Raw genomic sequence first — 14,713 nt, 5'->3', positions numbered from 1 at the left:
GTTCAAATCGAATGACAAAGACTTTTTGTTGAACATTTAGACATTTCCTGTAAAGTGAAAAAAATTGGCAAATTTGTTTTACCCCTACTAATGATTTGTAATACCTGCATTCTGGTTAGGAAAACATTTTTCTCAAAAATTGCTGTTAAAAATCAATATGAGAGAGGACCATAAAAAGAAGAATTTTGACATCAGTTTTTTATAACAATGTGACATTGGATATAATCAACCTGTCTCATTTCCTCATGAATTATAAACATACCATGAAATCTATGTGGAATTCCTCGTAGTTTTTGAAGTAATCCATAAGAGTCTCAAACCGATGCCTCTCCGCACAAACCTGGAAAATCATAATCATGTGAATAGTCAACTTGAGAAATGTTTTCAACATCCAGAGAATTTTTTACTTAGTTTTCACTGATTGCGTCAAGGACGTTACCTAAACAATTACCAATTGTAATATCAGGGATGTAAATGATCTTGCAGCTGATGGGCTGAAACCATTTTGGCCATGGCCGCCATACTTTACTTTGTGTGTTCCCGATCAACCAAAAAACCCAACCAGAAAGTTGTTTTTAAGCCTCTCTGATTGTCATTTTTTTCTTTTCCTTCTTCGTTACGGAATTAATAGGAGGGTAGGAAGTAAATAAAATAACTAAACACAACCTGACTATCTAAACAGAAACATGAGAAGGGAAATGCCAAACAAACTTTTGATAAATTGAGGCCTTATGATACCTTCTAAAGGGACTTGACACCAAATGATTAAATTGCAAGAATAAGAGAAAATTGTCAAAAACCTAACATAAAATTGACATTGTTGTGTACAATGCATTAAATCTTATTTACTGAAGTATCACATTGCTTACGACACATGCATCTTTCGCAGTTTTTTCGCATTTTTCCAATTCTAAATTTACTGGGGATGTCTACCATGTAAATCCCAGTAAGTTTTAAAATAGCATTCAAATTTATCTGTACTCATTAATTGATGATTTGAACTTAAAAACCATTACGCACTATTTTTAAAATGGGGAAACACAGACAAGACAGCAACATGATTATTGCATTTATAATTTTAATCATGTAAAAGTTGTATTTATGGCCTCCTACTTCCTCGCATTGACAATTCTAGGCTTGTTTTGAGAAAATACTATATTTGCCAGTTTTTTTTTTAACATCTGGTGTCTAGTCCCTTTAAAGTGTGATAGATGAATTAGGAGGAAAAATATAGCAATCTTTTTCTTACAAAGTATCAGTTAACAAAATATATTTCACATCAACATCAAAAAAATGCTTTACAAAATGTATTGCTACACAGTCATGGTACAAGGTATGATTTATTTCCTAATAAACCGAAGGGATTCACAGTTATTGTACCTCTTTGAAGTTGTCGAATGCAGACAGGATAATCTCGTGTCCTCCACTCACAAGACAGACCGCAGCTAACAGCTCTAAAACTAGAGCCTTGGTCCTGAAATATACAAATACATGGTATTACTGAAATGGCCTTTGTTGGAACTAATAGTATAAAAGTTTGATTATTCTGGGAAAAAAGGATAGCCAAACCTTATACTGCATCAATATTCATGTTCAACAAATACTTCTAGGCTAATTCCCTATTGCCTTAGGTGTGTTTCAGGCATCCTAATGTCACCTTATTTATTATCCATGACTACGAGATTCCTGTAGTCAATTTTCCCAGGGTATTAAATGAGTTACACATTATATATCAACCCGGTACCGAGGGTATGAAACACATACACCATGATCAAAAACAATGCTTAAATTGTCAGTTTAATTTAACACATGTTAAAATCTCACCTAATATGGTCACCTTTAGACTGCAAGGCAAGAACCGATTTGTTCACCTAATACCTAATTTCAGGCAAGTACAATTTGTTCACCAGATACATAATTTGAGGTAAGTAAAATTTGTTCACATCATACCTAGTTTAAGGCGAGAGCAATTTATTAAGCTCAGACATAATTTAGGGAAAATAAAATTTGTTCACCTCTTGCATTTTTCAGTCAGGCTAAAAAATGCAGCTAGTGTTCTGTACTGTTACCAAAAAGCATAGTCTTATTTCTCTCTCAGGGTCTCTAAATTGTACTATAGCAATAGTTATCCCTTGAAAATTTCTCACCTCATACTCCTATGGTTGAGACTGAGAGCGATACAGTTGATGGCGTGAGTGTGGGCGATCACCAGGTTGAAACCATACTGAAATACACATACACATAAATCAGACTGGGAGTGATACAATTGATGGCGTGAGTGTGGGCAATCACCAGGTTGAAACCATACTGAAATACACATACAATAGTCAGACTGAGAGCGATACAGTTGATGGCGTGTGTGTGGGCGATCACCAGGTTGAAACCATACTGAAATACACATACACATAAATCAGACTGGGAGTGATACAATTGATGGCGTGAGTGTGGGCAATCACCAGGTTGAAACCATACTGAAATACACATACAATAGTCAGACTGAGAGCGATACAGTTGATGGCATGTGTGTGGGCGATCACAAGGTTGAAACCATACTGAAATACACATACACATAAATCAGACTGGGAGTGATACAATTGATGGCGTGTGTGTGGGCGATCACAAGGTTGAAACCATACTGAAATACACATACACATAGTCAGACTGAGAGCAATACAGTTGATGGCGTGAGTGTGGGCGATCACAAGGTTGAAACCATACTGAAATACACATACAATTGTCAGACTGAGAGCGATACAGTTGATGGCGTGTGTGTGGGCGATCACCAGGTTGAAACCATACTGAAAAACACATACAATAGTCAGACTGAGAGCGATACAGTTGATGGCGTGTGTGTGGGCGATCACCAGGTTGAAACCATACTGAAATACACATACAATAGTCAGACTGAGAGCGATACAGTTGATGGCGTGTGTGTGGGCGATCACCAGGTTGAAACCATACTGAAAAACACATACAATTGTCAGACTGAGAGCGATACAGTTGATGGCGTGTGTGTGGGCGATCACCAGGTTGAAACCATACTGAAAAACACATACAATAGTCAGACTGAGAGCGATACAGTTGATGGCGTGTGTGGGCGATCACCAGGTTGAAACCATACTGAAATACACATACAATAGTCAGACTGAGAGCGATACAGTTGATGGCGTGTGTGGGCGATCACAAGGTTGAACCCATACTGAAATACACATACACATAAATCAGACTGGGAGTGATACAGTTGATGGCGTGTGTGGGCGATCAAAAGGTTGAAACCATACTGAAAAACACATACAATAGTCAGACTGAGAGTGATACAGTTGATGGCGTGTGTGGGCGATCACAAGGTTGAAACCATACTGAAATACACATACACATAAATCAGACTGGGAGTGATACAGTTGATGGCGTGAGTGTGGGCGATCACAAGGTTGAAACCATACTGAAAAACACATACAATAGTCAGACTGAGAGCGATACAGTTGATGGCATGTGTGTGGGCGATCACCAGGTTGAAACCATACTGAAAAACACATACAATAGTCAGACTGAGAGCGATACAGTTGATGGCGTGAGTGTGGGCGATCACAAGGTTGAAACCATACTGGAATACACATACACATAAATCAGACTGGGAGTGATACAGTTGATGGCGTGTGTGGGCGATCACAAGGTTGAACCCATACTGAAATACACATACAATAGTCAGACTGAGAGCGATACAGTTGATGGCGTGTGTGGGCGATCACAAGGTTGAAACCATACTGAAAAACACATACAATAGTCAGACTGAGAGCGATACAGTTGATGGCGTGTGTGTGGGCGATCACAAGGTTGAACCCATACTGAAATACACATACACATAAATCAGACTGAGAGCGATACAGTTGATGGCGTGTGTGGGCGATCACAAGGTTGAACCCATACTGAAATACACATACACATAAATCAGACTGAGAGCGATACAGTTGATGGCGTGTGTGGGCGATCACCAGGTTGAAACCATACTGAAATACACATACAATAGTCAGACTGAGAGCGATACAGTTGATGGCGTGTGTGTGGGCGATCACCAGGTTGAAACCATACTGAAATACACATACACATAAATCAGACTGAGAGCGATACAGTTGATGGCGTGTGTGTGGGCGATCACAAGGTTGAACCCATACTGAAATACACATACACATAAATCAGACTGAGAGCGATACAGTTGATGGCGTGTGTGGGCGATCACAAGGTTGAAACCATACTGAAAAACACATACAATAGTCAGACTGAGAGCGATACAGTTGATGGCGTGTGTGTGGGCGATCACAAGGTTGAACCCATACTGAAATACACATACACATAAATCAGACTGAGAGCGATACAGTTGATGGCGTGTGTGTGGGCGATCACCAGGTTGAAACCATACTGAAATACACATACAATAGTCAGACTGAGAGCGATACAGTTGATGGCGTGTGTGGGCGATCACCAGGTTGAAACCATACTGAAATACACATACAATAGTCAGACTGAGAGCGATACAGTTGATGGCGTGTGTGTGGGCGATCACCAGGTTGAAACCATACTGAAATACACATACACATAAATCAGACTGGGAGGGATACAGTTGATGGCGTGTGTGTGGGCGATCACCAGGTTGAAACCATACTGAAATACACATACACATAAATCAGACTGAGAGCGATACAGTTGATGGCGTGTGTGGGCGATCACAAGGTTGAAACCATACTGAAATACACATACACATAAATCAGACTGGGAGTGATACAGTTGATGGCGTGTGTGTGGGCGATCACAAGGTTGAAACCATACTGAAATACACATACACATAAATCAGACTGGGAGTGATACAATTGATGGCCTGTGTGTGGGTGATCAACTACTATACTGAAATACACATACAAAATATATGATATTACTGAGTGCAGCATTATTATTTTCATCCCAATTTTTTTCAAAGGCCTCTCTCAAATAACAACATTTTTTTTTTGAATAGTAGTCTGGCACTAAGTGTGACGCTGAAAAGGTTGCGGATGATGCGAGACATAGAAAACTCTGTGTCTGGCGACACAATAAAGTATTGCCATGGGAACGAGGGATACTGGGTTATGGCAAGCATTGTTCATTATTTTCATGTGAGCAGGTAATTTGGAAACATCTTTTTCTAAAATGTGACCCTAGACATTAACAAGATACTCTTTAACAAGCCTGTGGGTCGTATTCCGTATTACTTCTCTTATCCTAATACATGCCTCAGTAATTCCATTCAACCTATTCTACAGTCCAATCAAAAGACTCACGCCTCATTTTGCTTTTAAATTTAAGTGAAATCTACATTAGATATTTAATACACATCCTGCAGTACAAAATTTGAGAAAGCCCAGAAAGCATGTTACCAGTGCAGGCCCTGTGCTAATTGCGATCATTGGACCTACAATACCTGGTGATTCATGATGGCCCGTAAACACATGATGCAGACATGGACATCGTCCCGCGCCTCCCCCATGTTGAGTTTCTGTGTGTAACGCGTGATGCCCTTGGACCCAGATACAGTGTTCGACCGTTTTAAACCTCGTAACGAACCACGCGCTAGACCGGAATCCAAGCTTGAACTCTTCTCTCGATTTAAGAGCTGTTCTCGTCTGAAATGAAATCAGAACAATTTTATTTATAAAGAATAGGGAACTACAGAATAAACCTTTAGCCAAGCTGGAGTCAAGGCTTGATTATCTCTCTCGAATCTCATCAGTAAAATCAGGTGCCTTGTATAGCTATGCTTACTTGGAAAGGACTGTATAATCACAAACATATTTCAGTATGATCATGCATTTCTTAAGAGAGTGCAAGTCATTTAATGCAAATTGCAGATGTACAAAGGAAAATAGAGCATCAAAATTAGCAGGAAAAAAGCTAACTTTACGATCGTTTTCTTGTTTCCCTTCTTCAATACAGTTTATGAAGGTCTGTGCGCACATTAATGACTACATTATGGCTTCTTGTTGGGACATGTATGAGGCTATGACCATATAAACTAGTTTAAGCCCCCCAGTAGACTCGTGTTCCAGTACCCTAGTGTCACTGACCATTTCAAGTACGTAACCCCATCATTTATCAGCAAAGCTATTATGATGAATGTGTGGTCTGCTTGTGGTATTTTAATATAAATTTGTATTTGTGTATATGTTAATTATACGTTTGTGTCTCCTGTTCCTTGTCCTTCGGGCATTTTCTCTGTGCCTCTAACAGTGTTTATTTTTTTAATTTTTGCTACTCAGCTTGTCCCTGTAGTTTTTATTGCATAATTGACCCCCCGCAAAGTCCCTCAAAGTTGAATTCTGCTGCCAAAGAGGGAAATTTATCCCCTATGGTTGGTGGAGTATACACCTCCCCTATGGTTGGTGGAGTATACACCAGGGGTGGTATCCATAAAACTTCTTAAGTCATTTCTTAACTAAAGTCAATTTCTTAAATTTTTCAAAAATCAAAAGCAAAGAAATGCATTAGTGTTTTTGATATCAAAAGATGTTTTTTTCAATAAGGTCAATAGAAATAATGTTTTTTGGAAATTCTTTATTTTTAATTTCATATGACTAAAGAGAAAATAAAATAAGGTAAGTGACTCAAGTTAGGAATTTTTATATTATTTTTTTAAGTTTTATGAATACCGCCCTAGATAAGTAGATTTTGAAGCAAAAATGCTGTGAGAGCCACGATTAATGAAATCTGCATGGTCTCACTTTGCGGACATTTTGTAAAGAAGGAGTAAGGCGGCCATCTTAAGAGTTAGGTATGGGAACTATTATCCCCTTCACCATACCTCATAACGACCTGCGTAAAAGACAGGTAGTCCACTAGAATATCCAAGCCCTGGTTCTCTTCACTGAGAAACTCCCGGACCCACCTGCAAATAGATAGAATTATTTTCATCACAATTTAGCTCTGTTTTGAGTAACTAAGTAACTTAATTCAAGTGAACTTATAGTTGATAAGATTTTTGAACTTTTAAAACTGTGTCAAAATGGGAAAGACCTTAGAAAAAAGGAAAATCATTTCTTTGTACGGCACAAAAGAAATACAGGTTGATTGGTACATATTTTTTATAGCATTGCAAACAGAACCTTTAAATTATACAAATTATCTTCAGTCAGATGTGATTAAACATCAGACAATACACCAGTAAAAATAACTGTCCAATCTTGTTAAAAAAAAAATTAAATATCATACCAAAAAGGTGATTGGTCTGTAAATCACTGCATTTTACTAAATAACCAGTTTTATGACTTAAAAAATATTGAAAGGCACTATAAAATGTTTGGTATGATACAAGAAATATAACACACAACTTTGGACCATATGGCATTATAAGGACTGGCCAGTCAGCCCCAGAAGGTGTATGGACATTGGCTGACGCCTCCACACTTGCCTATACAAGTGGTGCTGATTGGTATGTCATATGACCCTCAGTTGTGTGTCATATTTCTTAAATGTTTCCAAAATAAACAAGAACATTATTTTTGGCAAAGTTCACTATGTTAACCTGGTTTTCCCAGACTGTCAAGACTTAAGAGGGCTAGACACCAGATAATTGAATTGCAAGAAAAAGAAAATTGTCAAAAACTTACATAAAATTGACATTGTTGTGTACAACACCTTGAATCTTACTTACTGATGTATCATATCGCTAACGACACATGCATCTTTCACAGTTTCGAGCATTTTTTTATATTTGAAACTTACTGGGATTGTCTACCAGGTATATCCCAGTAATTTTAGAAATAGTGTATAATAAAAATATTTATCTGTACTCATTTACAGATATGATTGAAACTGAGAAACCATTGTGCGCTATTTTTAAACAGGGAAGCTGAGATAAGACAGCATCATGATTGTTGCATTTCTTTAAATCATATAAAATGATGTATAATAGGTTTCCTGCTACATGTAACTCTCATTGACAATTCTAGGCTTGTTTTGTGGAAATAATATATTTACTGATTTTGGGACCATCTGGTGTCTTGTCCCTTTAATAAATTCAAATGTTAGGTTGATTATAGACGATTTTATCATAAGCACTGGCATATGCCATATGCCACTGAATGACCTAAAAAGGCATAATCTATTTCAGTTTTAAAGTTTTCCAATATTTACTCTATATGGTTGGTGCGTAATGATATTTCCAAGTCTCGAAGAACTTGAGTGGAACTTGTGTCACCCAGCATTTTTCGCTTCTGAAATAATAAGAAAAAGATGTCACTTAATATGGGCAACACCCCCAAAAAGTCTCGGGAATTACCGGCAAGAGTTTTTAATTGAAAATGACATTTTACCAACACAATGCAACATAAAAAAGCCCTGTAACCCCAAGAAATTAACGTTTTTATACTGAATTGATTCATTTATAAATTTAAAGTCTTCTTAGAATGTTCCAATTGCAAGAACCAATAATTTTTAAAAAATCAATAAAGAATATGTTGCAATATGAAAACCATATGTAGCTATGGAGTGTAAATTTTCATAAATTTGATGCAAAGTAAGAAATTCAACTGTAGACCACAAGTGAATTGTTTACAATTAGTATGAATAAGAACAGAACAGAACATAAATTTATTTGACGTATACCCACAAGGTACATAGTCATTATTAATACATTTATATAACGTGAATTCAACATGTCTCAACGTGCAGTATGAATAAGAATGAATAAGATTATAAATGAATTAAGTTTTTTTTTATTACTTAGGAATTCATTAGTTAGGAATTATAAAGATTTTTTGTTTGTATCACATTTAAATAATACTTTACCAAATATACTTATCTATTACATGTATAAATAAAGTATAGAAGAAAGATTTTAAGTCTGTATAAATATTTGAGAGAATACATTTATCACAAGAACATAATAACAAGCACGGATCACTGAAACTAAAATAAACATAAAATGTATGAATGAATATAAAGATAGTTAACATGAACAGATTTAAGTGAGAAATTTAATTTTTGCATATTGAATATTGAATATGAAACTGTATCAACTCATAGGTGATAACATCTTCAAAAACATCCTCGTTACCCAAGCTACTAACAACGTATAACTCCATTGAACACCCTTGGCAAATAGCCTCCAGAAACGTCGAAGTCATGAATAATTAATGAGGAAAAATCCAGACGTTTGATTGGACCTCTGACACCCACCTCAAGCAAAGCAGAAAGTTTCAAGAATTTAATAACTACTCATGCATAACAAAGGTTCGCTAGCCTTCTTTTCCTCGAAATTCCTGTCGAGTAATCGAAAAAATATAGAGTGGGTTCCGATGATGCTTTAAGAGATGGTCTATCCAATCTGTGTACACTTTATAATGGACCCAAGTGTTTGATAAAGTTTCACATTAAAGCGAACGTTTCAACAATTATACCCAGCATGCATAGCACAAAATGGCAACCAGCTGCAGCAAGAACTGGAAATAGTCAAAATGTTTGAAGCTTTCTTTCTATTTTGAAAGATAAAAATAACCTGAACATTAGATCATGTCCACTACATTGATAGACTAAAATGTTTATACATAGAACATGGCCACAATTAATAAATACATTGTTTGGCGTTACCCGATGGACACACAAAATACTCGCGACCTGAAACTATTTTTAGCTTTTCCACCAGTGGTTTATATTTTTTGTTTTAATAACTGAATTTAGGGGTTATGAAGTAGAAAAAAAATCATTATATATAGAATGGTATACCACCTACCAACATCTAAGTAACAGGTAACACAAAACAAACTATTTATTTATTATGGCCTTGAATTAAATTTAACATTTGTGTGACAGAAGCTTGAAGCTGTATAAGAGATGGTAAAATAAAATTGACTTAAAATAAAAACACTGCTTGCGTTGACAATATTTCATTAATCTCAGATTCAATACGGGATAATTCCATGGCAATCATAATGAACATGTTACATTGACGTTTCATCAATGCTTAAAAACTGCTGGACACATTTATCAACAACGCTGTTATAGCCTTCGATTAATTTGCACAAGCTAACAGTTAATTAAATCATGCAAATTTACGATCCGTCAACTTGAATTGTCATAGGTTTAAAGTTCTATGAGGAGATGGCAAATAAGAACAATAATTATTCATACTGTATGTTTTTTTGTTGAAATTTGTTTCGTGGACATATGTTTCTGTAGCCATGCTCTTGGTTGCAACAAAACTACTAATCAGGGCTGTTTAAAAATTGGTAACAAAGATAAAATGAGAATTTGTATAAAAGGTTTAAAGGGGCTGTACTCTGTATGATAAAATGGCGAGAAAAAAAGAAAATTGTCGAAAACTGGCATAAACATGGCATCGATGTGAACAATGCATTGAAACTTACTAACTGAAGTACCACATAGTTTACAATTTATTTAAGTTTAGCAATTATTTCGTATTTTTCCATAAAAAAAAATTACTGTGTATGTCTACCAGGTAGAATGCTTCCTTATGCGTGATTGGCTAGTCAGTGTTATCACGTGATATTACCGAGGTAGGTGTATAGCTTAATTATGTCACCCAACGAGAGTAAGCCGTCGTGGCTCAGGGTATACGACGATTGACTGCAATTTTGGCGACAGGGGTTCAAACCCAGTCTCCGACACAATTTTTTTTTTACATTTTGGTACTGTTTTTTACAATTATGATATTAAAGCGTAACACATTCTATTAGATAATTGTCCTGAGTTTTGTTACAGAAAAAAACTTTTTTTGGTGCCAATCTGGTGTACAGTCCCTTTAAGCCATGTTTTATTAAGGACAGGGTGCTGCAGAAAAGGGACAGGGTGCTAAAGGGGACAAAAGCACATTGTGTCTGTATGTGAAAAATTTCAGCATTATGAATTTCACAAAAAAATGTCAAATGAAAAATATAAGGAATCAACAGCAAAATATGTCAAGTTTGTATGATTCAAAATCATATATTTTAATATTAAAATTACTTTAAACAAAATGTCGATGGGTATTAAAACGCACGCTCCATGTCTCAATAAGGGCAGCAGGACTAGTGCTTCAAAAAGAAAGGGGGCAGTACTCTTTGATAACTCTTAAAGCTACACTCTCACAGGTGCACTATTTGACAACATTTTTATTCTTTTGTCTTAGAATGAGCCAATTTTTGGGTAAATGTGTGAGAACCATGAATGATATAAGACTAATGAAAAAAGGATCAGATTGGAGTCTTTCATATAAATGTTGAAAAATTGATGTTTTACGCCAAAAAATGATTTTCCTTAAAGGGTAAGTAACCTTTTTAGACACAAAACATCAATTTTCTGATTTTTTTACCAGACCTAGTACATCACTCACAGGTTTCCAGAAAGACAAAAAAGGGCATAAAATAATAACTCAAAAAGTATTAAAACTGGCTTTTTAAAAATCAATTTTTAACATCTCTTAAATGCTTTCTTTGCCATGGAATGAGCCCGTGTTTTGAGAGGATTATTACTATAGCAGTGTTCCCGCATCGTGCCAGAGGGTAGTACAGTGTATGCATGAGGCACATTTGCTGAAAAAACGAACAGAAAATAGATGCTTATTATTTCCCCACAGCCCTAGTTAACTATCTTTTGTGATTTTAAAAACTACCATTACCAAAGGAAAATATTGTCTTATATTTTTTTCTAATTTGAAATCTTCTTCCTTTCAGTTAGTTTCAGTAAATTTCAAGGATTTACAATTGGATGTTATAAAATTATGTAAAACTTCCAACATTTTCCTTTAGTATTATTATGAAGATGTGACATGAATAAAAAGATAAGGAAATACTTTCCATACAAATATATGATACATAGACTGAAAGTTCTAAATGTATACATGAACACCATAAGGTCGAACTCGAATAACTACAGCTATGGGTTAGGTTGAGAAAAAGTAGGCATGATAAGCAGACAGCAATGGCAAAATAAAGAATAAAAATAAAATGGGGTAATTGTTGAATTACAACAAAATATGAGTGATTTTGCAATACAGCTTTAGTACAACAGATATCAGTGATTTTGTGATATAGCTTTATTACAACAGATATCAGTGATTTTGTAATACAGCTTTATTTCTACAGATATCAGTGATTATGCAGTACAGCTATATTTCTACAGGTATCAGTGATTTTGTAGTACAGCTTTATTTCAACAGATATCAGTGATTTTGTAAAACAGCTATATTTCAACAGATATCAGTGATTTTGTGATATAGCTATATTTCAACAGATATCAGTGATTTTTTTAATACAGCTATATTTCAACAGATATCAGTGATTTTGCAATACAAACTATAATATCAAAACACATATCGGTGATTTTGTAATACAGCTATATTTCAGCAGATATCAGTGATTTTTAAATACAGCTATATTTCAACAGATATCAGTGATTGTTTAATACAGCTATATTCTAACAGATATCAGTGATTTTGCAATACAGACTATAATATCAAAACACATATCAGTGATCTTGTAATACAGCTATATTTAAACAGATATCAGTGATTTTGCAGTACATCTATATTTTAACAGATATCAGTGAATTTGTAATACAGATTTAATTCAACAGATATCAGTGATTTTGCAATATATCTATATTTCAACAGATATCAGTGATTTGTATTACAGCTATATTTCAACAGATATCAGTGATTTTGCAATACATCAATATTTCAACAGATATCAGTGATTTTGCAATACATCAATATTTCAACAGATATCAGTGATTTGTATTACAGCTTTATTACAACAGATATCAGTGGTTTTGTAATACAGCTTTATTTCAACAGATATCAGTGATTTTGTAATACAGCTTTATTTCAACAGATATCAGTGATTTTGTAATACAGCTTTATTTCAACAGATATCAGTGATTTTGGTATACATCTTTATTACAACAGATATCAGTGGATTTTGTAATACAGCTATATTTAAACATTTTTTCAGTGATATTGTAATACAGCTATATTTCCACAGATATCAGTGGATTTTTTAATACAGCTAAAAGATATTATGTTATCTTTTATTTTTCTTTTTTTTTTAAAGAAGAGTACAAGAGTGCCAACTGTCATAAAATATGCCCATCCTATTTTGAGGACCCATGTTTGGTGATAACTGGTAAAAAACGCACACTGTAGATACAGTTGATTTTAGGTAATTTCTATAATTGAAGGGCGATAACTTTAGAGTGACTTGAACGATATGACTGGTTAACAAACTTGTCCCAGACATTATGCCTTTACACATTCTGATCAAATTTGGTGATGATTGGACAAAGGCTTCTTTAAGTTCTTGAAAGCTAGGAAGACAGAATTTCTATTAAACTTATTTAAATCCATCTATTGTTTCATGACTGTTATTGTCCCGAAAAAAACAATAGACCAGCCTTGTCGCTCACTCTTATATAACCCTTCCCCCTCCCCGTTGGGTAAAATGATAGCAAGGTGTTGTGAGAAAGTCTGTAATAAAGAGGGACCTAAACATTTTGAAGTATTAACTAATTATTTATATGGGTGTCTAACTAACGACATATTACTTTGGTAAAAACAAAAATACTACTCTACACTAACAAGACTTGAATGACTAGAAACGAAAGATTTTCTATATTATAATAAATAAACAGTCATTCCAGATGTTTGCAAGCCTCATGACCGAATGAAAACCCTTACCACAAGACTGGTTAACTAAAATGATAGCATAAAGCAACATGAAGAATAATTGGTGATTGACAACAGCGCAGCAGAGCAAACATCAACACTCAACTGTTCTTGTCTTCTTCAGTGGAACAAGGGGCATAACTCAATAATATTAATGAAAGAGTTATGTGCCTTGCTGTACACATGTGGTTTATCTTTGGCAACATATGAATGAAGTTTTGTATGAAATTATTGTGATTTATGGTCAAGGTTGAAGTTTATACATAACTTGGAGCAAATTTAAGGCTACCATAATGGCACAAATATTTTTCTTAAAAAAAAAAACAATATATAAATTATCATTACTGGTTTCTTAATAGATGAAGAAGCATTATTAAACTCTTATCAAAATGCTTTTGCCACAGTGATGGCATTTGCAATATTATATCACTGTTTGAAAATGAATTTAGTATATAAGGTTTTGATGCATTGAATGATTGTGGCTTTGGCTACATATCCGGTTGTCTTCTGATACAATTATAAGCCTAAGCTAAATATGATCATCTGAATTGTTGAGGCCTAAACTGTTTATAAAAATCATTGCATCTTGAATATTGTATGCCAAAACACTTGCAGCAATGCCTGAAAAGGCCTGAAAGGCTGAAAAGCAAAGTTATGAAAGAGCAAAGGTGAAAAAGAAGACATCAAGTCCATAGGGGGCAGTATCAGTCAGAGGTCGTGATTTTTATTTTTTCAAAACTGTGTTTGTTGTCTTAAAGCTCTTGAAGGCAAATGCAGGAAATACTTGTGCCCATTCATTGGGTTTTATTACTTGAAATGTTCAGGTTTATTCGATGAAGGGGAAACAATTTGGGTACCTAATATGTTAATATATCATTATAAAAAACAAGAACATTACTGTTCACTATCTCTAAATGCTGCCTCCTATGATCAAATCAAGAACAAAATCTAGTGTCTCTTATAAGGTAATCACTCTCGAAAAGTGCTCTGAAACAATTATTTAATACCAGACATACATATATGCCAACC

At 35.0% G+C, this 14,713-nt stretch overlaps 1 protein-coding gene across 6 annotated transcripts in view; it reads right to left on the bottom strand.

Annotated features, from left to right (window-relative positions):
- Positions 1–14,713, bottom strand: part of LOC128210040 (formin-like protein) — a 72,230-nt gene that overhangs the window by 40,192 nt on the left and 17,325 nt on the right. For 5 of the 6 annotated variants that reach the window (XM_052914346.1, XM_052914365.1, XM_052914606.1 and 2 more), the window contains 6 exons: positions 8,161–8,240; positions 6,830–6,913; positions 5,453–5,654; positions 2,148–2,224; positions 1,381–1,474; positions 263–340 (listed from right to left, as the gene is read on the bottom strand). In XM_052914346.1, coding sequence (XP_052770306.1) covers positions 263–340; positions 1,381–1,474; positions 2,148–2,224; positions 5,453–5,654; positions 6,830–6,913; positions 8,161–8,240 — 615 coding nt within the window. Of the gene's footprint in view, positions 1–262; positions 341–1,380; positions 1,475–2,147; positions 2,225–5,452; positions 5,655–6,829; positions 6,914–8,160; positions 8,241–13,696; positions 13,712–14,713 lie in introns of all 6 variants that reach the window. The other variant, XM_052914525.1, reaches the window with a different exon arrangement.

Source organism: Mya arenaria, chromosome 1 (assembly GCF_026914265.1).
Source record: "Mya arenaria isolate MELC-2E11 chromosome 1, ASM2691426v1".
NCBI classification, from domain to species: domain Eukaryota; kingdom Metazoa; phylum Mollusca; class Bivalvia; order Myida; family Myidae; genus Mya; species Mya arenaria.
The sequence above is the reverse complement of the archived record's forward strand: the minus strand, read 5'-3'. Positions and strand labels throughout refer to the sequence as shown.